A 26,802-nucleotide genomic window follows, 5' to 3' on the forward strand; every position below is an offset into this window, starting at 1 on the left:
AATAGGTTACGGCCTTCTTAGTTTAGCCTAATTTTAAATGAGTCATCTGACTACAGAACATCACGGTGTATTTGGATTAGCAGCCTGAGTAGTTTAGCATTCAGTGCATTGTTAACTTGAGTGGCAGTCTCTGTGCATGATTGGCCAGCTACTTTGAGTTTAAAACATCACTTGTGCTTTGAATACATCTTTGCTGGGCAATGGGCAACACCTGAGGTATTACTTCAAGCTAGCACTACAGGGAAGGTACTCTCTGGGAATCTTATAAAGCTCTGTCACATTTGCTTCACTTGCTTGTGTTAGTGGGCACTGCTTTCTTCTACATATGTTGTTCCCTAAGGTTTAGTTTGAACAGGTTCAGAAAGATTACAGAACTAGGAAGTTTCTTGAAATGTCTAGTGTTTTTGCCATCATCACATCCCAGTAAAAATGAGGAAAGAATGACAATAGATTTCTGAGAGATTGCTCAGTAGTAAAAGTTTAGTGACCAATTTATATATTCTTATATATTCTATTTGCTAAATTAGTCCTGCCTCTTGAAAACAATTATAGAATATTTTCTTAACTATGAGACAATAAAACATTGTTTTTGCCATCATTCTTTAACTAAGTACTAAATTACTAGTACTGTGCTAGTACTGTCTATATGGCTTGTGTGAACAGTCTCCTGATCATTTAGTACATTACCTAATAGGGGAGTGAATTCAGTAGCATGTTTCTTGGTTAACTGGTCAGTTAAGGTTCAGCAAGCATCACAGGATCACAGGAAACTAGGGCTGGAAAGGGCCTCAACTAGTCCAGCCTCCTGCTCAGGGCAGAATGGTCTCTGACTAAACCATCACAGCCAAGTGTCTGTCTAACCTGCTCTTGAAAATTTCCAGGGGTGGAGAGTCCACAGCTTCTCTAGATAGCCTGTTCCAATATTTGATCACTCATAGTCAGAAAGCTCCTCTTAATCTCTAACCTAAATTACCTCTGCTTTAGCTTGAGGTTATTGCTTCTAGTTTGATCCCATATAGCCACAGAGTATAGTCTATCTCAATCCTCTCTGTAATTGCCCTTCAGGTATTTGAAGACTATTATATAATTTCCCCTCAGTCTTCTGTTCTTCAGACTAAATAAACCTAGTTCTTTCAGTCTTTCCTCGTAAATCATGCTTCCCAGGCCCCTAATCCTTTTTGTTGCTGTGTTCTGGATTCTTTCGAATCTATCCACATACTTCTGAACATGTGGGGCCCAAAATTGGACACAGTACTCCAGGCCTCACTAGTGCTGTATAGAGCAAAAGAACTTCTTCCCATAATTTGCAAGTGACACTCCCGTTAATACAACCCATTATGCCATTGGTTTATATTGCAACAAGAGCACACTGTTGGCTCATTCAGCTGGTGGTCAAACATACCCTGCAGGCCGGATCCAGTACGGAGAGCTGCTCTGTCTGGCCTGCCAAGTTACCAGTGAGCAACTGGAAGTTGTGGGACATGACTGTGGGAAATGATCTGCCACAGAATTCAGTCCCTTGGAATTTGCTAGTCTCTTGTGGCCCCACCAGCCCTGTCACTGCCATATACCATGTGCTGGACTTCCTGCTGTGTGCCCCGTGCCAGAGCTGCAGCTGTGACCCAGGACACAGGCATGTAGCATCAGTGGCAGCTTTGGCTCCAGCACAGAGCACATGGCAGGATCTGGTGCTGCTGCTGCCACTGTTGAGTGCCCTGGGACAGATCTGGAGCAGCTGCTGCCACCACATGCCCCAGACTGGATCTGTCCCACAAGAGGTTCCACAGTCTGGATCAGGTCTGGGGCATGAGGTGAGTTTGACATCCCTGGTCTACTGTCACTCCCAGGTCCTTCTCTGTAATACTTCAGTCTAGCCATCCATGTCCCAATCTGTATTTGTGCATGCAATTATTTCGTCCCAAGTGCAGGACACTTGCACTTGCCCTTTCTGAATTTCATCTGATGGAATGTGGACCATTTTTCTAGTCTTTCCCATGCATTCTGGATTCAAGTTCTACCTTCCAGAGTGTCTGCAGCTCCACCCAACTTGGTGTCATGGTAGCAGGCTCGTGGCCACTGGGGCAGCTTTGATGCTCCCTGGTGGCTGTGTGGCCCCTGCCTGGCTCAGGCTTGACTGTAGCCCACCACACCTTGTTCTTATTGAAGTTTGTGTAAGGGAGGCTACCCATGGGCTCTGAGTGAGCTTGACTCTGTGTCAATCCCTATTGGACCGCTCTCAGGTCCCCTGCCTCCCAGTTTAGTAGGCCCTCTCAGCTTGTCCGTACTTCTAAATTGCAGGGCTCCATTCCTTCCCTACACTGTGCCCTAAGCCTCATAGATGTAATAAATCCATGATGTTCTCATTTCATAATCTTGACCCCTGTCTGGATCCTCGGGCCTCCTGGTTCCTTACTTAGCTTCTCCCTGAGCTCTCGGATGCCTGGTCCCACACATAGCCCATTCTCTGGGTTCTCAGAACTCTGGTCCCACACACAGCCCCTCTCTGGGCCCACAGACCCCTCAGTCTCATCCCCCCTTCTGGGCTTGGGGACCCTTTAGTCCAAGTCAACCCCTGTGGGCCCATGGACCCTCTGGTCCAGGTCTTTAGCAATAAGTCTCAAGCTCGCCCCAGCAGGGCTGAAGGCTAAACTCTAGTTCAACTAAATCCTGCATCCTCTAGCAGGCACCCTAACCCTCTTTGGGCTTAACCTAAAACCAAAGCCACCTGCCTATACATAGGCCCCAGATAGATAGGCTCCTTCTCTGCCCGAGATACCTTCCCTTTATCTCCTGGTCTGAAAAGTTTCTCATTGAGCTCCACTGTCAGTTCAGCAGTTCTCCTGTCATCAGCTCCTCCCTTCATAGCTGCCAGGGCTGCAAGTTACCTTGCACCTTCACCTTCTCAACCAAGTCTTCTTTGTGAGCAGCAAGTTGAGAAGAGTTTCCCCCTAGTTGGCCTCTCTGCCATTTATACCAAAAAGTTATAACAACCACTCTGTAAGAATTTGTTGGATTGCCTGTGTTTTCCTCCCAGCAGATGTCCTGATAATTAAAGTCCCCCTGAGAAAACTAGGTCCTGTACTTTGGCAACTTCCATTGGATGTTTAAAGCAGGCCTTATCCATCTCATTTGGTGACATATAGCACCCCCTCGCCCCCGCCACTGTTGCTCTCCTCTCTGACTTTTACCCAGGGGCTTTCAAAAGGCATACCTTCCACTTTGTACAGCACTTACATGTCTATCTCCATTATATATAGGGCAACACCTACTTGTTTTTTTCTCCCTGCCTGTCCTTTCTGAACAATTTGTACACATCCATGACAGTACTCCAGACATGTGAAGTGTCCCACCACATCTCCATAATCCCAATTACATCATAACTTCTCAATTGTTCCTTTTCTTCCTGTTTATTCCCCATGGTTCTCTCACTAATATGAGAGAACCATGCCAGGTAGTGACACTGAAGTCATAAATGCTTGGGCAAGAAGGGTGCTTGCACACATGATGCCATTACCATGTACACATGGCAGAAATGTCAATGGCATAACACTGTACACATGCAAGAGTTTTGGGGGTTTTAAATGAGTTTGCATTGTTGCAAACTAAACTACATCCAGATGTAGTTCAGTTTGCAGTATTGCAAATTGCAACAATGCAGCTGTCAGCTTGTCCCCCACTCCCCTGCTATGAGCAAGGCAGGCAGGCTCCACAGAAAAAAAAGATGGGGCCTCTTGCCACTTCTGCCTTCATTAGGCTTTTGCAGCCGGCAGGATGCCTTGGGCTGTCTGGAAATGGGCTGGCTTGCTCCTGGGACAGTGTGGGAAGGCAGCAGAAGGGTGTCTGAGTTTGCTAGTGGCTGGAGAAGGTGGCAGAGATGGTGCACAGGGTGCTAGAAGCCTGGGCCATTGTCCCTGCCACCTTTTCCAGCTGCCAGCAAACCCAGCCACCTTCTTGCCATTTTCCCACACTGCCCCAAGGGAAGCCAGCCCTTTCTTGGGCAGCCCCAGGCATCCTGCTGACCACAGGAGCCTGCTGAAGGCAGAAGCAGTGAGGGGCCCAATCCTTTTTTTGGCAGAGCCTGCCCGCTTCTGCAGTCAGAGGGTGAGCTGCAGGGGGCCCCGGTCCTTCCTTCTGCAGTGGCAGAGCACCCCTGGGGCCACCCAGATGGGCTTATAGCAGGCTGGGTGCTACCCTAGCTTGGGTTCAGGGAAGAGCTGGATTGGGCTGGGTGCTGCCTCTGAGCTGGGGCAGCACCTGGCCTGCTAGCAGCCTGCCAGGGTAGCCCCAGGGGGCACTGCCACCATGGATGGGAGGACCAGGGCTCCCCACAGCTCAGGGACCACTTGGCCCACTGGCAGCTTGTCCCCCTGCCGTGGGCAGGCTCCGGGTCAGACCAAAGAAAACCCCAAGGATCGGGCTCCTCAACACAACATGATGGAAAGTTTGAAACAGTTTAGTTCTCAGGGTTTTATTTTATGCCCCACCATTTCAATTAAGGGATCATAGAATAAAAACCTGAGGACTAAACTCCTGTCATATGTAGAAGCGCCTGAATAGTCGGTTCTCTGAAAAGAGCATTTATTGAACACAGCGATTTGCGGTTTAAAGCGTAAGACAAAGAAGTAACAGAAAAAGTTTAACTAAGCTAAGACACAGCTAAATAAGACACAACAACACCACACAACTTAAAACACACAATTTAGTTTAATTCAAAACACAACAGAAACTTTTTGTTTAAGCTACCTGGCCCCTTCCCTGTTACTGCAGGTCATACACCTGTCACATAGCTTCAGAATTAGTTAAAGGGCCAGAGACTATTAATTATGCCATGTGTTTGCCAGCAATTGCCTCCTTGATGGCCATCCTAGAGGAGCCACCTTTATTATTTTTAGGCTCAGTGTGGTAGAGGGTTGAGGCCTATCCAGCTCAGTGCCTAGTAGGTTGCAGTCACCAGCAGAGTAGCTTAATTCTTCTTGATAATGCTCTCACTATCTTCATCCACTCTTGCCCCAGCCTTTTTTATGACTGTTCACCTTATGACACGGGTCTGGTGTTGGTTGCGACAGACTCCACTTTCTTTACATCTAATGGGCTGCAACCATTAGAAGAGACTGATTTTCTTTGTGTCAATCGTCTTATCAACCCAGTCTTGCCCCAGCCACTGTTCTTTATGCAGGAGGGCCTTTATTATGACTTGCTTGGCCATTGAAATTTACAGATGATTACTTTAGCAATACATATAACATAACATTACAAATACAGCCACAGCCAATAACATTTGAGCTAAGAACTACTAACATTAAAAGTACTTAAATTTATATAAACATGTTACATCGCAACATACAGTTGGTTATAGTTCATTTTAAACTCCTGGAATTGCCAAAAATGTAACTGATAGCTCTGTCATCCCCCTGAGAATATTGCTAAGGCTTCCACTACTGCTTCTGCTTACTAGGTTTTTATCTAGGTCTCCTAGCATTTTACTTACCTCTGGACTTTTAACTCCATCCCCTGGTAACCTGGTTTGAAACCCTCCTTGCTAAATTAGCAAACCCATATGTAAAGGTACTGTTTCCTCTCCTTGTCAGGTAGACCCCATCTCTTCCCAGTATTCCTTCTTGGAACACCACTTCCTGGTTGAAGAAGCCAAAGCCCTGCTGTTGACACCATCTACACACCTATGTGTTGATCTCCAGAATGCATCTGTTTAGTAACGTGCTGAGGAAAAATTAGGAAAGCGCTAATTTAGAGCAGGAAGTAACATTTTGTAATGGTGTAACATACTAGCAATCCATATGCTATAAGTAGTAATTGGAGATGTCACTAGAAGCCTCCATGCTGTACCCAAGTGAATCACCATGAAATACACTCAAACCACATGGTCCTGCTTTGCATACATCAGATCTGAGGAGTACGGCAATGCAGCCACCCTAGAACAGTCCTGGGTATCCAATTGACATACCTGAGACAGAGAACCTATTTCTAGCTCTGGATACAAGATCAACTGCCCTATTACCCTTGACTGGAAGGTGGTGAGAACACCACCTGGGCTCCTGCACCCTTTACTCTTGCACCCAGAGCTGCCTATTTACATGTTCTGTTCAGGGTTGCCCTGGCAGTATCATTGATGTTTACGTGGATGAGCAGCGTGGGATAGTAATCAGAGGATAAGTCTCAGGATCACTCTGTTTTCTCCCCTCCCTGCTCATACCTTTTAGCAGCTTGAGACACCCAGTGCCATAAGAGGAAAAGAGACTGAATAAATATGAATATTTAGACATTTATAATAAAATATAAGATGTATCCTACAATACATTTTAAATATGAGTAACTTTGTTTCCTGTCCACAGAAGCAAAATAAGTGAACTCACAACAGAAATTAATAAGCTGCAGAAAGAAATAGAAATGTATAACCAAGAGAATTCTGTCTACCTATCATATGAAAAAAGGTGAGTCATGTTCTAATTGAGCATAGCTAAATATCTTATCAATTGCTTATTATTTGTTATATCAGACAAGAATACTAGTGCCATCTGAATTGCAGAACATTAACAGTTGATACTTTTCTGATTTTGTTTTGCTGCACTGAAGACTTTCTTTCAAAACTTTGTTTTCTGTTTTGTTTTGCTTTGTTTTGCCATGTATCTAGGGCAGAGGCATTAGCTGGTGAAATCAAAGAATTTCAAGGTCAACTTGCAGATTATAATATGGTATGCTACTCTCCACTTTTTTATATTAAATTTTTCCCCATTATGATTGTATATTGAATATATTGGTTTTGACTTTAGTTTCTTTTTCACCAGTGTATCTCCATTGAAAAAAAATTCTGATTAGTAATGGTTTTAATTCAGTTATTAAAGCAGAAACAAATACAGGCAACCTCCACTTAACACTATTTCACTTATAATGCTTATTTTACATTCACACCTGATTCCACTTAGCGCTCAGCGAGTTTTGTTATGACGCTCATGATTGCCATCTTGATGTTAGTGTACTTCATGGTATCTCCCCCAGGCACAGCATGGAGGTATCTAGTGACATCTCTGATTACTTAATCTGTGACCTCAAGTAAAGTATATGGATTGTTAGTACATTACACCATTACAAAATGTTACTTCTTGCTCTCAGTGCTTCCCAAACTTTTCTTCAGCATGACCCCATTTTCTCAGCATGGCCCCTCACTCCCAACCCATAGTCCACCACCTCTGTGACACCATCTCAGGTTGCTCACAACCCACAGTTTGGGAACCACTGCTGTATGTGTTCATATTAAGACATTTTTAGTGATACCCTAGAGTTATATTGTATTTATATTGTGACTTACTAGGAATCCATCAAGTTGCTTAGATTTCATGAATATGTCCATACTACTTTTCTGGCACTCCTTAGTGTACCACTGAGAAGCATAGCCTTCCCCATAAGCTCCCACTCTGCAGGCACCAAAGCTGGAAAGATAGTAGCAAAGCTACTCTGGGGTAGCTGGTTCTACACCTTGTTTCTGGTGTGTATGAGAGTGACAGTGGTGGCTGCCATTGTTTAAAAACAATGTTTCCTTTGAGTTCTGCAATGCTAGTTGATTGATCAGCATGTTTCATAGCCACAGTTAAGCTGTTTAGGAAGTTAAGCTAATTAGAGTCTGAACTGGAAAATTTCTTAATTCCAAATTTGGGAGGAATTGAAAAATAGATTTAGTTTCTGTTTGGCACAGTAAAGAGCAAAGCCATAGAGAGAAAAATATTTTGAGCCTTGTAAGGAGGAGAAAAGAACTAGGGAAAAAAAAAAGAATATGTGATATATATTCTATGAGAAGCAGTTGCATTTGGATGTGAGAAATCAGTATTGCTTCCATAATATTTAGATTTATTATTTTTTGCATTGTTATGCAGTGATTATTTAGTATGAATACTGTGTGTAATCTTTTTGGTTTCTAAGCCAGATTTTTATGTTTATCATAACGAAAGACTATTGCTCACTTCTTTTGCTACATCTTCATACAATATTTCATGAGTTTTCTTTTTTCTTCTGTGCTTCTGTTGTGTGGTTAAAAAAGAGAGCAAGCCTTAACCATTTCGACTTCTGTCTTGTTTCAGCTAGTGGATAAACTTAACACCAACACTGATATGGAAGAAGTGATGAATGATTACAATATGGTAAGAACTTGAATGCTTGCCATGCAAGTATGGTTTTTACAATGCAAGAGTATATGTTACAGGCATGATATATTCACTGCTTTTGCACGTACATAATTTTCTTGAAATAGTGTCTTATCTGTTAGTCATGTAAGCAAAACTATGAATGCCATGTTGTTTGTGGGACTGGGTCCTACACAAGTTATTTGATTTATTTCTTCGGCTATTTATAAAATAACTGGTATATATTTTTTACTTTGTTACAACTTATCAGATAACAAATTTAACATTAAAAGATTCATTCAATCCCCTAAAATAATGACAAACATTTATCTTCCATCAGCAGCACTCCCTTAACCCAAGTAAGTGTCCACAGGAGTTTTGTGGGTTTTCTTCTTTTCTTTTCAAAAGAACTGATATTTTTACTACATTTTATATTCTTAGAAATACTACTAAGTTGGGACCCAATTGATTCCTTTTCTAATTTAAGAGGACAGAACTTACAGTACTATTATAGTTCCTTACACAAACTTAGCGTTCTTCACTGATTCACTGATTTTCAGCTATGCTGGACATATAAAGATGTCACAAATGACGCAGAGATTAGAGCAGTACAGGCAGTCCTCAGACTTATAACACAATAGGTTCCTGAAGACCTGTTGTGTCTTAAGTCGAATCGTTGTAACTCAGAACCAGTTTTCCCATAGGAACAATGTTATAAATGGGGGATTGGTTCCTTTACATTGCTGGATACAGCTGTGCGCAGCTGGTAAGTGTGTTGTGGAAAGGGAGGAGGGAGGGAAGGGGCATGGGAGGGGCAGATCAACCTCCCCATGGTGAGGAACAGAGGGAGGGGCAGGGGCTAGGACAGAGGCTGGGGCAAGCACTACCCATCCAGGGTGGGAGGGGCGTGGGATGGAGCTGCGGCACATCCAAGGAGCTCCTACCACCACATGCTGCTAGTCCGGGAGCTGCTTGTCTGGTGGCTTGTCTGGCTGCTCCTGTCACTCATCAGGGAGACCATGGGGGAGGGCATGTGCCCCTGGATCTGCGCAGGGTGGGTGGGGCTGCACAGGGGGACCGTGGAGGCTATGGGGGGGCTACAGTGAATTTTCAGGTGACTGCAGCCCCCCCACAGGCCCTGCTCCGCCACCTGCCCCACCCTGATCTGGGGGCTCAGGCCCCTACCTGTGTTCTCGCGCCATTCAGCCAGCCAGGAGCTGTAGCTTGTTTGGAGGGCACAGGGAGGGGGTGGCGGCTCCTGCCACTGTGCACTGCTTGTCTGGAGTCAGTGCATCAGCTCCATCCTGCACCTGTCCCAGCTGGGCAAGCCTCCGGTCCCAGCACCACCACCGCACACCCAGAGCACAGCCCAGTGCAGCCCCAGTCCTACCAGCCCTGTGCAGATCCAGATTCACTCCCCACCCCATGTCCTTCTGGATGAGTGACAGGTGCAGCAATGGGAACCACTGGACGAGCCTCCAGACGAGCAGCTCTCAGACCAGTGGCGCACAGTGGCAGGAGCTGTGGCCTTCCTTCACCACCCCCATGCCCTATGTCCCTGTCCTAGCCCCTGCCCCTTCCAACCTCACTGCAGGGCATTGATCTGCACCCCCCACACCCCTTTCCTCTCCCCTCCCTTTCCAGAACAACAGACTTAGCAGCTGGACACAGCTGTATCAAGCATTATAAGGTCAAAACCCACATTGGAACCTCAAAACAGAGTGCCAATTTATAAAGGTTGTAAGTGCCGTTCGTCATAACTCAAAAAGTCATAAGTCAGGGACTGCCTGTATACTAATATACAACCAGAAACAGCCAGTAAAATTATTTTCCCCTGTGGTCAAAAATCTTGCCCTTTTTCCTTCATCTAGGTTTTAAATTCCTCTTAAATTAACAGGATTAGAAGCTTAACTTTATTGTATATATTGATTCCAGACAAACATTTGGATGGCCAAAGTACTTATTATGGGCAACTGGTGCCACCTTAGTCAGCAGCTGGGGGAGGGATCCCCCCAAGGTCAATGTTGCTGACTGGGGGTTGGGCGTCCACAGCCACTCCCACTGGGGGCACATGCCTCCCCTGCCCATTTCCTGAGCGGTGAGCACAGCCAGTCAGGGAGTGCAGCCCTACGCATTACCACCGGCGCTTATGTTCATTAATAAGTTGTCTTCAAGTAACAGTGTATATGTTCACCTAATTATACTGGAAGAGAAAATGAATAATTTAAAACTATTTTACAGTGTTTGTTTTATTTCTCCCCCTCAGTCAGCCACTGCAAGACCCTATAAGCCAAGTGTCACAGATCCTGATCCTTCAAAAATCTATACATATGTTTACCTTCAATGCACAAGTAGCCTCACTGACTTCAGCAGGCTTCTTGTACCTTTTAAGTCTACAGTCTTTAGAGTAGGCTGTGCAACTGGGGGGCCGCAAGCAGTGCCAGTGTGCAGCCCCTGAGCCCCGCGTTATGCAGGCAGTCTGCTGCAGGGTAGGCCCCCCCCGAACCCACCTGCTGCACAGGTTATACCAGTAGCACACAGCCACTGTCACAGATAGGCAGCATATGGATCCCTATCCTCTTCCCTGAAGGCTGTACAGGTGGTACACAGGCCCCACCACATGGCAGCAGGAGAGACAGCCACTGGAGCCCTCAAAATAGATGTTAACTGCTCATGGGCATGTGTCGGCCCCTTGCGGGCTAGGTATTAGGGATGTGTGAAACAGGCCATATTCGATTTGTATTTGGCCCAAGTCGGGGGACATTTATTCTGTCAGTTGATTCAGATCACTTTTCCAACTCGACCAAATCCAAATCTGAGAGAATCAGCGATTCAACCATAGTTGCAGCTTTAAATTTTTTTTCTACATGCCTTGAGGTATATACCAGGCTTGCCCCATAAACACTGAGATGGTGGGGTGGATGGAGTGTCCCACAGGAGCACAGGAGGTCCCCTGCGTGCTCAGTGGCAGACCTCTGCCATGCCCCTCCAGGATCCCCTGCGCACTCTGTGGTAGACCAGGAAGTGGACCAAAAGTGCTTCTGATCCACTTCTGGGTCCACCGCCAAGTGCACTGGGGTCCCCCCTGTGCTCCCGTGGGACACTCCATCTGCCCCAGCATTTCAGCATTCATGAGCCACCTCGTATCTTGAGGTTTGTAGAAAAAACATTTAAAGCTGTGTTTATGTCCGAATCATCACATCTCTTTGAATCAATTCAGAGGGTTCCGATTCGATTCAGAGGGATTAAAGGGCCTCCTGATTCGATTTGGAGAGTTGACTGCCAAATCCAGCCAAATCTCCACCAAATTGAATCAGCAACCAAAGCTTCGCACAGCCCTGCTAGGTATGGCTTACAGGCCATCACTTAGACAGCCCTGCTTTAGAGTATTAAAGCTTTAGTTATAGAGTTATGAAAACAGAACAACTCTCTAATATCTTACATTTAAGAACCTGCTTTATAACAGTTTTCAAGAGACAAGATTAATGTTTAGAAAGTTAAATAAATTAAACACTTTTGTTTTGGGGGGAAAAAGAAACAAAACTTGTATTTGTTAAATCAATTGAATTAATCTTTTTTTTTTTTTTTTTACTTAGGTTCCCCAAAGTAGTGGATGTCTAAAAATAGCATACCTGATCTTGAATAAACCCTAAAAAACCCTGTATCAGATGTTAACTAGCACACACTGATTTTGAAAAGCTGTTGTGATTGGCATCCTGAAGGAACATTTTACGTAATGACCAGGAATTATTTAATGCCTGATTAAACTTTTTAATCAAACTGTTTTGACCTTAATTCAGTGTATCATGTTGGTCCTTAGTACAGGTTTCCTTCACCAACCATGTGAGTTAGGTTCCTGAAAGTTCCCGTGGTTGGCAAAACCAGCAGGGCTGGGGGAGCAGAGGCAAGACCAAGGCTGTGGAGGCTGTCGGAGGGAGGAGGGGAGAGGAGCAAGAGGCACAAGCAGGGGCAGGGGAGCTGTGAGCGTATTTTCTGACCATACCCCACCTTCTTTGAAGCATGGATACTCAAAATCGGGGTTGGCAAAACTGTGGTTGACAAGGGAAACCTGTATAGGTTCTTTAATGGTTACCTTCAGAGCTCAATGGCATTGTTTGTGTGTATTAGGTAAGAGGCATATGCTTCCCAACTTAAAGTTACCACTATTCGCGTGTACTGCACAATATTTTTGTGGAAGGTACAGAAAGGTAGCCGTTTGAAATGCTGAAAACCGATCTACCTCTATAAAATATCTGAGTCTCACTGAGTTTTATTTCATTCTGTGACATCTTCTGCCCTACAGATGAGTTCAGTGCAAGTATGTGTTAATGTATCTGTGGCATGGCCAACAGCAAACATGATCTGTTCTTTCAGTTGAATTTTTTCATTTTCCTGAGTCTGCATGAATGTGACTCTATAAACCAAGCATGCTTTGCTGTTTCTACTCACTTTTTCCTAGCCAGACATCACCGCCCAGCCCAGGGATGGTCTATTACAGATTTGAACCAGTTTCTGATCATTTATACCAGTTTATGTGTAATTTCTGTCCCTAGCCCCTGAGACAGAAGACCTCTTCTGCCTCTTTCCATCTCTGCTCTGAGCTTTGGACCTTCTCATTCATTAGAATACATTTCTTACCTAGGATGCATATATAGTGCTAATGTCTGTTACTATTTTCTTTTAACAGTTAAAAACTCAAAATGACCGGGAATCTCAGAGCATGGATATCATTTTTACAGAGAGACAAGCGTAAGTGTATAAACGTCTAAAAACAATCACATTTTATTATCAGTTAGCTTCATAAACTGGGAAAACTAAGAAGTGAATTATTCCTTGTGTTCCAAAGACACCAAAATGTACATATAACAGCTAACTGGTTTATAAATACAGCACAAGCTTTGGTTGTGCATTTGGTTTTCACAGCTCATGCTAAGTCTTTTTTTAGGTGTATGAATCTCGTGTCCTTGAAGATAGGCTAGGACAGGGATGTTCAAAATATGGCCTTCAGTACTGTCAATGGGGCTCAGCCTGGACCAGCATGCCACATGCAGTGTGCCAAAGCAACCCCATGTACTCTACATGGCAAATGGATCTGGTCTGATACATGCTGAATGTAGGACCAAAACCGGGACACATTGCATGTGGTACATAGAGCTGGTCCAGGGTGCCTGCTACATGCAGTGCCCACGCCAGACCAGCCCCGTGCGTGGGCTGCAGTGTGCAGAATTGGTCTGCAGGCTTGATCTGGCCCACGGACCAGGATGCAGCACATGTTGCCTGATGAGTTTGACACTCCTGGGCTAGGGCAAAGAGTATCTGAAGTATTATTTTTTGACACACTTCAAAGATTTTTGTGACCCTAAAAGTTTTATCAAAACTGGTTAAAATGCAGAACATTCTGATATGTTCTATATTTTAATTTACAATCACTTTTGAGAAATAAGAATCATTTTTTAGAATTCCCTATTAATGAATTCTTAGATAAAATGTTTTTTTTAAAACTCCAACTCAATTGTAAGAATATTTGAAAATGTTGAAAATATTCATTAAGCTGTAGTTTAACAAATGTGGTTTTTTTCCTTTTTTAAGCTGTTTAAAGCTATGTCAGTTTTATGCTATTGCAAGAGTTTTCACATTTTAATAATATTTTAAGGGAAAAAGGCTCCACTTCGTACTGGGATGAGATCCAGTATTTGGTAGATGTTAATGGTCATTTATCATTGAATTATATATAGATGTGTTTAAACAATGTGGGAGGGGATGATGTCATTATGTTTTATACTCAAAAACAATGAAATTTAGTTTAGGAATACTAGGTAGTCTAAACAATGTTTTAGTTTCAGCTAATGGATAAAATAATGAATTGGTACTCAGATCTGAGTTGTCCCAGATCTGCCACTGACTTGGAAACCTTGGATAAGCTACTACTCTCTGAGTTGCCTTAGTTTCTCCATCTGTAAAACAATGCCAGTGATATATTTGTTATAAGTTTTCCGAGACCTATTGATGAAAGGCAGAGGATAAAATTTAGCTGTTAGTGTTTTTCCATAATAATCAAATAAATACTCAGATTCAAGCATCAGACATATAACACATATCTGCCAGTGTGGTAATGCATTCACATCACCAGATTTTTTTGTAACTCTGTGATTTATATAAAACACGTGCCTCCACGTCTGACAAAATGAGAGACAGTGAGAGCTCTTGGTTCAGTCTGTAATACACACAAGAAATTTTCATGTACAAGATTTTGAATGGATTGATCCTACATAATACGCTTTTTAAAGTCCAATTATCATCCACCATATAAGACATTAGCTCTCTTCAGATAATTCATTGGCATCTATATATTTGTCCTCAATAAATCCATCCTCCTCAGGTACAAATGTATGAATTTGTTTAAATATTACTGTAGAATCCTCCTGGTTGTAATCGTTTGATATGGGTGGAAAATGACTTAGGTCAGCTGCAAACTCCTCTTCAAACATGTCTGGTTCATCCTCTTCCAGACGACGATGGTTGTAGCTGATCAAATAACGGTACCATGTTGGGCACTTTACAGCAGTAAAAATCAGTACTGTAGTGGTTAGGACGAATATAAGGACACCCACCAGAAAGGCCCAGCTTTTGCCAAGAGGTGGTGAATCTTTAAGAATACAAAAGAAAATCAGATTTAATTAAGCCCTGAAGAAGAACGTACTGCATTTGAAAGCTTGTCTAAGTAAATCCCGTCCTTGTAGTTGGTTCAATCAAATATGTCAGCCACAAAAATCCTTCCCCCTCATATATTTCCTGGATCATTACAGCTACAACATCACTCCATCACTACCAAATTAAATTAATAACAAGCCAAAACAATTAATCTGTATTACACAACAGAACTGTGATGTGATTTTTCCATGATCAGAGGTGGAACTAATGGGGAAAAAATTGACAGTGAAATTTTTTAAGTCTCTTTGTCAAGCCTTAATAGGATACTAGCAGTTGTGCAATCCAAACTGGTAAACTAGGTCCAAAATTTTTATGTAAAGGTGTTCTGTATATCCAACTGTAAATAAGTAACTTCTTTTCAGGACAGAAGGTCAACGATATTTTGAGCACATTTAACAAAATAGTCATTTTTTAAATAGTTTAAAAAAAGATCATCCCTTGTATAGGACAACAGGATATATACTTGTCTTTATTGTCCATTTTTCCAGCTTGAAGCTTTCATGGGTACACCTAGAATATTTGCATCCTGATAATCACATTTGATTTGGTTTTGGTTTGCAAATCCCCCTAGATCAGTTCTCAACCATGGTGCTGTTACACTGTGGGGTGTCTTAAGATACTCTCAAGGGTGCTGTGGGTTGCCACACAATGTTACATGAACAGCGTGTGCCCCTAGCAGCTGCAGGGGGGCACAGCAGCGGCAGGAGTGCAGAGCTCCTGCAGACACCGCCAGTGCTGTCACTGGTGGGGGGGGGATGGGGGAGGACAAGCGCCAACCAGGGGTTGGCGACAGCGGCCAGTGGCAATCATGGACCACCCGCTGACACAGCCAGCGGTGTTGGCAGCAAGGTGGCGAGCAACAACTGCCCAAAGGCACTACCGACAGTGTTGGTGGCACCTTTTTGTGGGGGGTGCACTGTTACACTCAGGGTACACATGCACCCACATCCATCATCCATGCAATGTTAACGCTGTTAGGAGTACACGTTTAATATAAGAAATCCAGAGGGAGTGTCTAGACAAGCGCACACATGTATTTTCCTAGAGACAACTGGCAGAGGCTAATCCTTGGGGAATGTCCCTGCACACATGCTTTGGCACTGGGCAAAGTGGCCTGGGTGGGATAAGGGAGGCTGGGGCAGCACCTGGGCTGGCTCCAGCAGCCTTACCTGGGATCCTGGGGGGATCCTGGCGGCCTCCTGGGGCTGCAGTCATGGCAATCTGAGCATGTGGAGCCTGGCTGGCAGCCAGAGCATGGCTTCGGCTGGCCAGGCTCTGGTTTTGGGCAGTGCTATCTAGATTTGTCTCTGGCCTGCAAATACGCAGTGCGGAGAACCAAATTATGTGCACAGGGTGTGTTTTGCAGCACCTCAAAAGCCTCTGAGGTGTCACAAAGCGCACATGCGTGCTCGTGTGGACTCACCCAGAGAGTTCAAATATCAATCTGTAGGGTTAAAACATTCTGATCTGTTATGCAACAGAAGAATTCCTCTGTTTTCTTCTGTAGTCAAAAAACAAGTGAAAACTAAGACCTAGCACTTCCTACGCCATGCCTTGAGTCTAAAAAAAATTGAGAATCACTGCTCTACATATATTTCTTATATAATGAAAATCAAAGTAACCAATCTCTATTTGCAATCTGCCCGCAAGTTCCTAATCTGGCTAGTGTTCTTGATGTGCTGTAGTCAAAGGGATTTCATGACAGCTGTCTCCAGACTGATTTATGCCTTTCTTCTGCTTCAGCCACACATTAATTGTATTGCTCTTTGCATGCACAGCGACGCTGGTCTTGGACGGCTCCTACAGATGTGTGGGGAGCCTGCACTGACATACTGGAAATTCAGCACATCGAAGCAGATTTGATTAAGTGAGTCTGCTTGAGTACAGAAATTGATGTACTCCAGCAGCCTTTTGCGTCACATGCATCAGCGTCCCTGCACTGAAAAAATGGCAGTTGGGCACCTTGAAATGAAACATGTTCAATCAGCTTAATTGCAGGGACTTATGGGAACACTGATACACGTGATGCGTGGGTGCTTTTAATTAGTGCAGCTCACTAATTAAAACACCCGGCGCCACATCCCAAAACACACATAAAATGCCCAGAAGTGGGAGAAAGAGCAGCTGCTCTCAGTGGAGTAAGGCAAGAGAACAGACTTATTGAATGAAATCAGTTATGGGTAAAAATTAAGATCAGTAGTATGGGGGGTGGGAAGTTACATGGTGGAACAACAAGGCTAGAGAAAATGAGGGAAGTCCCCTTTGACATTTCCAGTAGAGTAGAATGGGGACATTTTAATGTCCTTGCATTAGGCCAGGAATAAGGAAAGAGATTAGATAGCAGGCCTTCTTACATCTCATAAAGACAGTTAACTTTAAGAACAAGCTTGTTTTGCAGATAGAGGATTGATTATGGACAGAGTCACTGGTTCAATTCAGCGCGCACTCTTGGATTGTTGGCTCAACTTTAGACCTTTTGAAATCTCAAATCATTCATTTCTAGGTGATTTTTTTTACAATATCACAAAAATGAGATAGAATGGAATTTTTTATCTGTTTTGAGTTCCTGGTAATATTATTTCTGATCTGAAATTCACCAGAATGCATGCAGTCTTTCTGGGTGTCTGGCAGTCCCCAGATCTTTTGTTAGAGAAATGTCCTATACCCGTATTTTGGATGGTACTGTAATCAAGTGTTAAACATCAATTGATTACCTGAATGTGTTGCATTGTTTGTAACCTTGCTTGTAGAGTTCAGAATGACCATGCTTTTGGGATTGGTGGAAGAAGTGGAAAAAGTAGTGGTTGCTGTTAATTGACAGTCAGCTGTCTGGATAGGCGCTGTCTTGATAGATGATTTTTTCCAGGCTTCTGGGTATGCACACAGGGTGTCATTTTCATTTTCTGTGGATATGAAAAGGGGATGAAAAGTAATTTGCAGTGTCAGCTATGGTGTAGTCAAGACTTTTTTAGGGACAACTCATATTTACTATAATTTAATTTACAGTGTTAAATAATGTTCTAACACAAAGGTAAGTTGTATAAGATTCAGGCTAGGTAAAACCAAGAAAAAACTGTTTTACTGGGGAGAAGCAATAACTAGTAGTCCTCTACAATGCAAGTAATAAAATGATGTGAGAGCCACTGTCATCAGAACTCACCCACTGTCACATTTGAGACATTCAACCATTTCTGTAAAATGAGCATGCGACAGGAACAGTTCCATGGATTTCCAGCTAAGACAATTGTCGTCGTTTTAAATGAGGCTTTTATGTCAAAATATTCCAACAAGTTGTCCTGCAGATTTAAAACTGTCAGACTCCTTAGAGGTGTAAATACATCTGAATCTAATTCTGATATTTTGTTATGTTGCAGATTGAGCTTGGCTAATTGATTGAGGCCTGTAAATGCACCTGATAGAATTGTGCTGATATTATTATGACTGATGTCTAGAATTCTGAGATTTAGCAGATTGCAGAAAACGTTGTTAAATAGAACAGTAATGACATTGTCATTTAGGTAGAGTTCTGTCAAGTTACTGTATATTTGAAGAGCCTTTTGGGTTTGATTATTTAGAGTGATTCTATTATTAGTAAGATTTAAATAAGTGACATTTTGACTTATGTTTGAGGGGATAGAAGAGTAGTTCCTTGCAGATTCCGTGCAAGTGACCTGTTAAAGGAAGAGAGAAGAACAATATGACCATTAAAAGTTACTAGTTGAGGGGGGATTTATTTCCTAGAATTTTATTTAACAAATTCCTTTCTATCATAGTAAGCCAAAGCAATGGTTGTGCCCTTGTTTGCTTTCTTTGGCTCATTGTAGCTTTTTAGTCTCTGGGCTTTTGCTTTTTGTTTTTACTAAAGAGCCCACATTTTTAATGGAATGCTATACTAAATTGCTCTCTGTGATCAAAGGGAACTAGATTTGATGTCCCACATGTTTCTGTCTATTCCTACAAAATATTTTCTACTATGGAAAGTTGGTGTAAAAAAATAAATCCTTGTTGTAATTGGTATGCCAGTCCTGTAAGTTCCAAAGAAGAAAGCCCTCTTGGACCCTCCAGATCATGATTTTCTTAAATCATGGAACAAAGGATGTAATAACTGAATTAATTTGGGCATTGGCCAGGTGAGTTACAGGCCCTTGGGCAGTTAAGAGCTTAACTTGGAGCGTGGGAAAAGTCTGGTGGGAGAAGGGACTAAAGGCAGAAAAGTGCTTTTATTTTTTGTTTCAAATGCCATGTTTACTTTTAAGAGATTTTCAAACAGAACTTTAAAGATATAGCTTATTAAAAAATAGTGTTACAACCAAGAGACATCAAATCTTTTTCTGGGCTGAAACCAACATGCATCCAAGTAATTTCATATTTGAAATCCTACTTTTATGATTGAATACACCATATAATTAGTTCCCAGATGCACTTTTTCTTTTTAGGAGTGGTGGGTTTCCTTTTCTTTGCATATGTGTGTACTTCAGTCTGCAATGTGATGTAGAGATGCCAGAGCTAGCTCAAGTGTCAGAAGCCATCTGATCGTAGCAGAACGTCACAGCATGGGCTAGCTTACTTTGCTTATGACAAAATTAGCCTGCTCTGGGGTCTGTGCTGCCATGGCTGCTTTGCTTCTGCTACTAACCGCAGGCTGCAGGGTGGATATACCTTTTGTGTATCTTATGGAAACTGAGGTAAAAATCAAACTGTTTTCTTACTATGTAAAAAAAAAAAAAAAAAAAGTGGCCTTGATGAGCTGAACTCTATCATCTCCCTTTGGCTTGAGTGATGGTTGATGTTGCAGTTTTGAGGGCTTGTTTCAATGCTAACTGAAGCAGCAAAAGGTTTCCATTTACATCAGTTGACACAAATATATGTAACGTGCAGCACAGTAAATTACAACACAATGCCTCTCCCGAAGATTTCCATTAGTTAGTTGTGGAATTTATGGAAAGCCACATCTGTTATTCCATGTTTTGATTTTCCCATGTTGGTTATATATTGGTTGGTTGAAGATCAGTGTGTTGTTGAAATAGTTTATTTCTTTCTTATACCAAGAATCTCCTCTAATTTCTATGGAAATTTCTTCAAGAAAGTGAGCAAAAATTAAAGCTTATATATTTTTAAAACTTACTGTTTGAGAAGTAGTAATGCAAGTAGTAGTGGCTTGATTTGAAAAAACTGCTCCAGTCCAGATCATGAACCAAAAAAGTTTCATGTTCAAAACCTAGCAAGGGAAAATAGTTTTGTATGTTAAGGTCAAAATTTAAAGCTGGTACATTAGTGATTTAAAGAGATCCTATTGCTGAAGTTTATTTTGTATAAAAAGTCTTGAATTATAATAAAATAATTTATTTTAGCTACAATTTAAATATTGACAAAATCTAAAAATACACTAAGATGACAAAAAGATAGTATCAGGTGAGGAGCTTGTATTGAACTATAGCTTGTATTGAACTGAGCCAAACCTAAATCCCAGCAGTCAGTTTTTATGAACTGGTTCAGTGTAAGCAGTGATCAGCTTAGGGTAAGGAGGTGTTTATAACCTGTGTAGGATCCAACCCATACTCTTAAGTCATACCTTCCACTGTTCAACTACTTGAGGAATCTAGCCTTTGGAACTAGGTAATCATGGCTGCTCATTGTGTTTTAAAAATTTTGAACTTACGTACACATAATCTTTTGGGAACCAGGAGGCTTTTCAGATAAGTTAATCTTAAAATGAAGACAGTCCTCGGGAACTTGCAGTTAACACATGATCCTACTGGTCTCTTACAGTCTTTTATTGGAAAGGTTTTTAAATAAAGCAAAAGTAAATATAAAAACATGGAAACACTATGACGGGATGCATACAAGTGACATCTTTTTGGATCCTTAAGAGTGAGGAAAAGTCACCAGATATAGAGAAATAGGATTAGGGTGTTTAACCTGAACTTGGAAAAGTATTTTGTGACTCCTTGAAAAGGTAGCATACACAACGCAGATGGTGGTTAAAGGAGGTTCTAGGAGTGATCTTACTTAGTAATTTTATACATAACCAAAATTGATTCTTCAGAGGAAAATCATGTCTCACTAAGCTAATGGATTTTTTTCAATCTGTCAGCAAATGTAGTGGCTATGGAATCAGCTGACTTTATTCAGACTTTCAGATAGCATTGCAGTAGGGTTCCTCATAAGAGGCTTCTCAAACCACCCTAAAAGGTAAGTAGAAATGGAATGAGACTTTCAGTTTTGTCTTAGTTCAAAAACTAGTTAGGACACACAATCAAAGAATATGATTAACTGGTCAGTTTCCCTCATGGCCAAAAGTTAACAGTGGATTGCTTCAGGATTCCATGCTGAGTCCCATATTAGATGTACCTATAAATTATCTGGCAAGGTGATGAGCAGAGAGATAGCAAAATCTTCACATAGTCCAATATTTAAATTACTCAGCTTAGTCAAGACTAGAGAGGATTGTGAGTTCCTTCATAGTCTTAACAAAACTAGGTGATTAACCAGGTTTTAATGTTGATCCATACTAAGCAATGCACATAGGGAAACATTTTTATAAAGTTTTTATGTTTATAAAGCTTACAGGTTCCAAATGAAATGTATCATCCAAAAGCCCACTTATATGGGCAAATAAGACCCATAAGCAAAGAGGCTTCACCAGTCAGGCAGTTTGATAGCAAAGTGAGCCATTGGCAAACCTTATTGGCTAGGCTAACTAATTTATAGGTTTTGTTCTCAAATAGGACTTAAATATCTCTGATACAAGATATAATCTTACTTAGCTGGTTGCTCCTTCAAACTGTTCCCATTGGAAAGATGAAGAAAGCCAGCGGCCAGGATTTGCATAAATCGATCCATGTACATATCTCTGCTGTTTTTCAAAAATCTGTCTACCTGCTTGAAAACCACATTCTCAAATGATTGTGCAGTTACTACTGCAGCCAACTACAACATGTCTGAAGTTTACAGGCAGCTCTGAATTAGGACTGTACAGACATCCAAGGGCATTAGGAGAAGTTTAAATTGGTTCAAAGTGGCTGCCTGATATCCGGTAAGTCAGGATGGAGGGGGCTAACCAGGGGGTTGGGCGTCCAGCAGGCTGGAGGGGATTGAGGGGCCGCCATAGGATGTGGAGGCAGGTGTATGACTCAGAAAGAGTAGGGGGAGCAGGCGCAACCTGTGGCAGGGTAGACACAACCTGCGATGGGTGGGAGGAGCAGGGGTGGGGGGAAGGTGCGACCAGCAGGTGGGTGGGGAGGGCAGGTACAACCCACAAGTGGGGGTAATCCCCCAGCAAAACTACACCCCATCCCTCCTGCCCTTCCTCCCACTGGGTCTTACTTGCTCGGCTCTGGCAGTGGCAAACACTGATAAAAATGGCTTCAACCAGGGTGAATTGTGGGATGGGAGTTGAGATCGCTGGCTGGTGGGGAGCAAAGCGCCAGGGAGTGGGGCACAAAAATAGACCAGTGCAGCAGAAGGGGTGAGTGAAAAGAGCAATTCCAGGGCTGGGACCAGAGTCTAGGTTTTTCCAGCCCTGGGGCTGCACAGAGGAAGTAGACAGAAGTTCCATGCACTGATTTGACCTAAATCAGATGAGTCAAACCAAAAGTGTAAGGTCGACAGTGGAACCATCTAAGTTTAAATCAGGCAGCCATTTTGAACCCGATTTAACCTCCCAAATGCCTGTACTTAGCCTTGCTCTTTAGAAAGCAAAAAGGGCAAACTTTAAGCAGTCATTTTAGCCGTCCAAACTAGGAACATTATTGTAACTCAGAAATTAGGGTGATAGTTGCTAAATTAATCAAAAAATAATATAAACAAGTCCCAACGTTTTTCAGCTCATACAAATATATAAACTGCCCACCAGAAAAATCATTTCATTCCAAACGTTGTCCTGTATGAGAAAGCAATCAGTATATTTTGGGGAGGAGGAAGCGGACACATGTTTACTAGTTCATTTGATTTGTTTATAACAAACTCAGCCATTGGTGGACCTGGTTGGCTGGCCCAACTCATTTATAGGTTTCGTTCTTAAACAGGACTTGTATATCTCTGATACAAAGAGAGGCCTGCTAACCTTACTTTTATGTCTAATGGTCAACATTCATCAGCCACATCTTCCTTGTATAATCATTTGCTTCCAAAGTTAAAACAGTCTTGTGAACATCAACAGAAGAAAAGAAAAGAAAATAAGGTGATAGATTTTTTTAATAAAGCAAATTGAGAAAAAGTGTTTCGAAGTACACTTAATATCACAACATTCTCCTCTTATCTGAGCTCACAGATACTTGGCCCACATAAATGGCCTTTTTAGAATATTTCTTGTCCTAATGATGTGCTCTGCTTGCCTACATTAATTGAAACTGGTGGAAAATTCAGTTTTCAAGGAAATAAACAATTTGTCAGAAATCTGACTTTTAGTCATCTAACATAAAATAACTTACTTAGTGACTTAGCTTTTCCAAGGTTCAGATCAGTTCAGGTACCCAAAGTATCATTAATGTATGCTTTATTTCCAGTCTACCAACTAAGTTATGGAACCAACAACTTTTTCTGTACACATACGATAGTACATTGGTTACTTAAAAGATTCTGTAAAGTTTCTTACCTTATTGTTGTTTCTCCAAACAGCATACGTATGTTTGTGCATTTTCCTGTGCATTAAAAAATCATGTGGTGAGACAGCATTTTTCTTTGTTCCAACCTTTGTACTCAATGAACAAACAGGTAGTTTTGAAAAAAAAAGAAAAGGCAGAACGTCTTTAGCAAAATATTGACTAGGTTGAGCAATTTCTTCTCCTTGTCTAAGGCTTAATTGGATCGACCCGCAATAAGGAAGTCTGGCAGAAAAATTATTAGGCCTCACATGTCCAGATTGCACAGGAGAAATCAAATTGAGACACTGCGGCAAGTTTACAGAGAAAAGAAGGTTGGGGTCAATTAAAGAAATACAGAGAGTGGGAAGAAGTTTATTTTGTAAATGGGATCCCGTCATTGAATAAGTAATATCTCAAAGTGTTATACACATTTTAAAAAGAAAATCTATATTTTGAAATTGTCCTCTTTATAATTTACCAATTTGTAAATAAAATCTGCTTATTGAAGCTACTCTCTCTAACAGTTGCTTAAATCAGTCATACAGGGCACATCTACACATGCATGAATGTGCTTTAATTACGATGCATTACATTTAATACCTGTAATAACAGATACTAACTTAATGCACTGTAATCAGTGCTGTTGCACAGTAGCACTGGCACATGCTTTTTTGGGATGCTAATGCTCAATAGATTGATTCATTCTACTGTACATTAGCACATTAGTACAATTTTTGCCTGTCGAGCTAATGTGTATTAGATTTAATCTACTGCACTTGTAGCATCTTATGTAGATGCGCCCACTGTCATCCTTTATTTAAGAAGCATGCAGAGGGTATAACCATGCAATGGTTATTTTAAATTAAGCTTGTTTTGTGTGCAGAACTTACATTGATTTCCAATATGAGTTAAGAATGAATAATTGAGCTGTCTTTAATATACAGTGTATCATACATATGTTTCAGAGGAAAAACAACCCTATAATGGTGTAGCACTTCACTATCTGATGGAGCATATTTTCATCTGGAGGGTAAAAAGGTCATTGCCTGGTTTTTTTGTGAAATTGGATTGTTTCAGGGGAGTGGGAAATGAAGGAAGAGTTTGGAATGGGTACCTTTTTCCCTACAGATAAAAATGATAACTAGTACCTAGTTTATGTTTAAAAAGTACCTGCACTTGCCTTTCCCTTACAGCAAGGAAAAATTAATTCAAGGTGTGGAAGGAGATATAGAGCGTGAAAAACAAGTAGCAGATGATATCATAAAAAATATGTCTCAGGAAGATCAAGCTAAATATATGGAAATGAAGGCTACAAATAAAAAATTGTTGCAGGTGAGTATTTCCTGTTTGTCTAAAATGTTCCTGAACTACCTCCATAATTTCCATGTACAACACAGAAATACTAGAAAATTTAAAGAACAACTATTTTCACAGAAAACCAAGGTATTTTAATACAAAACTTTGTGTTGATGCAGTGGCGCTGAACCTTGTGGCCCCACAAGCCAAATGAGTGGGTTGGGGCCAGGCTACCGGCCAGATCATACTCCACACCCCAGGATCAGGCCCATATGTCTGAATCCACGCCTCACTGCCCCTACCCAGCGTCATGTGTCAGGATTGGGGCCCCAGGACTCTGTGTCACCCTTGTTTAGCCCTGTGTGCTGGGATCAGGAAACTGGAACCCCGTGCTGCCTCTGCCCAGCCCTGTGCACTGGGATCAGGGCCCTAGTACCTCACATCATCTCCTCCTGGCCCTGCGCACCAGGAGGAGGCCCTGAGTAATTCTGCCACCCCTGTGCGGCAGTATTGGTTCCCCAGGCCCCTGCACCACTTCTGCCGTGCTCTGCATGTGGGGATTGGGCTCTAGGGCCCTCTACCACCACTTTCCAACCCTGCAGTGCCCTGCCCACCAGATGTAGCATGCAGGGCTACAGCCCATGGGGCTTCCCACGAACCCAGACTAGATGACAAGGTGCCAGGGGTCTAAGGTTGAGCACCCCTGTGTTAGTGCATGAGGATTAGAAAATGAAACTGATTAGGAACAAAGTAATATTTAGTAATTTTTAGTGCCTGGAAACAATCTACTACATATGGAATGAAGGCTTTTGAGGAAAGAAGATCCCAACATGCAGAGAAAAGAAGAAATCTCAGGAAGAACCCTGCACCACATTTAGTATCATTTAATATGAATGTCACATGTGATAAGTGCGGAAGATGCTGTTACTCATGAATTGGACTCAACAGTGACAACTCAGATGTACAACAAGCTGACGCCTGACTTTGTACAGTTCTATTGTCTTGTGAGACAGATAGATGCCTACTATTACTACTAGTGTTAATCTTTAGTTGTATATCTCAAACTGGCTTACAAAAGACTAAATTATTCTCATTACCCTTCATTATTATCCTCCTACAGATAGGGCAACTCTGACGTAATTCTGCAAACACTGACATGCTTAACTTTAATCACATAGTGAAAATTAAGCATATTTATGAATGTTTGCAGGATCCAAGCATAAATAACTTGCCTCAGCAAGCTGGAAAATTTTGGATTACTTATTTAAGAGAGTGATGAAACCTGAATCTGAGTAGGGTTTTTTTGTTTGTTTCTAAAACGGAATAAATAGGAAAAGTATATAAATTGTAAAAAGATGCTTAGATTTTTAGAATTCTTTCAAGTTAAGTGATCTAAATATTTACAATAAAAAAGAGGATATTTTTAAAAAGGTAATTTTTAATTTGCCTGTCCCTTTAAGAAAAAAACAAGAGAGGTGAAAATGATTCACAATTATTGGCAAAATACAAATAAGAATATGAAGTTTATTCACGTAAAGTAGACCATAACACTGTAAAGAAGTCATCAGAGACTTACATTAGAGCTATTTGGGGGCTGGATCTCAACCTGTTTTCTCATACATTTAAAAAGTATAGCTACATGATTTACTGCATTTGCAAATATTAAATATGTCAAATAGAAAAGTGATTTTTTTCTGTTGGTAATTCTTAACTTTCATTTTTTTAACTTTTTTTTCTTTTTAAGGAATTAGATGCTCAACAGCAAGAGCTAGATGTCCATAACATGAAGGAGGAAGCTTTACGAGCTGTATGTATGAGGATGACTGACAGATCTATGCGTATTTTAAATGCAAAAACCAAAAAAGAACCTGCTTTACCACAAGAAACTAATCCAAGAATATTTTTTGTAAATCTTTCAGAGCTTGATCCCATATCCATTGAAAATAATAGCAAAGCTCCCACTGATTCCAGTAGTGCAGAATCAGGCCATTGTATGTTTTTTCAGATATGGCCAAAAACCCAGATGTGATTATAATTTATCTTTGCTGGTTGACAAGAAGTCAGAGAACTGTATTTTA

At 41.7% G+C, this 26,802-nt stretch overlaps 2 protein-coding genes across 3 annotated transcripts in view; one reads left to right on the top strand and one right to left on the bottom strand.

Annotated features, from left to right (window-relative positions):
* Positions 1–26,802, top strand: part of IFT74 (intraflagellar transport 74) — an 81,349-nt gene that overhangs the window by 12,292 nt on the left and 42,255 nt on the right. For both annotated transcript variants that reach the window (XM_090038811.1, XM_090038810.1), the window contains exons 5-10: positions 6,351–6,449; positions 6,650–6,710; positions 8,091–8,150; positions 12,820–12,881; positions 24,622–24,760; positions 26,469–26,531. In XM_090038811.1, the coding sequence (XP_089894937.1) occupies positions 6,351–6,449; positions 6,650–6,710; positions 8,091–8,150; positions 12,820–12,881; positions 24,622–24,760; positions 26,469–26,531 (484 nt within the window). The remainder of the gene's footprint in view (positions 1–6,350; positions 6,450–6,649; positions 6,711–8,090; positions 8,151–12,819; positions 12,882–24,621; positions 24,761–26,468; positions 26,532–26,802) is intronic.
* On the bottom strand, positions 14,232–23,963 carry LRRC19 (leucine rich repeat containing 19). Its single transcript, XM_090038812.1, has 5 exons — positions 23,440–23,963; positions 19,969–20,061; positions 18,004–18,514; positions 17,558–17,746; positions 14,232–14,778 (listed from the first exon to the last, which is right to left on the bottom strand). The coding sequence occupies exons 1-5, from the start codon at positions 23,824–23,826 to the stop codon at positions 14,447–14,449; spliced, it is 1,512 nt and encodes a 503-aa protein (XP_089894938.1). The 5' UTR covers positions 23,827–23,963; the 3' UTR covers positions 14,232–14,446.

This window comes from Crocodylus siamensis, chromosome 3, assembly GCF_052110815.1.
Source record: "Crocodylus siamensis isolate JL-2025a chromosome 3, ASM5211081v1, whole genome shotgun sequence".
Lineage (NCBI taxonomy): Eukaryota > Metazoa > Chordata > Crocodylia > Crocodylidae > Crocodylus > Crocodylus siamensis.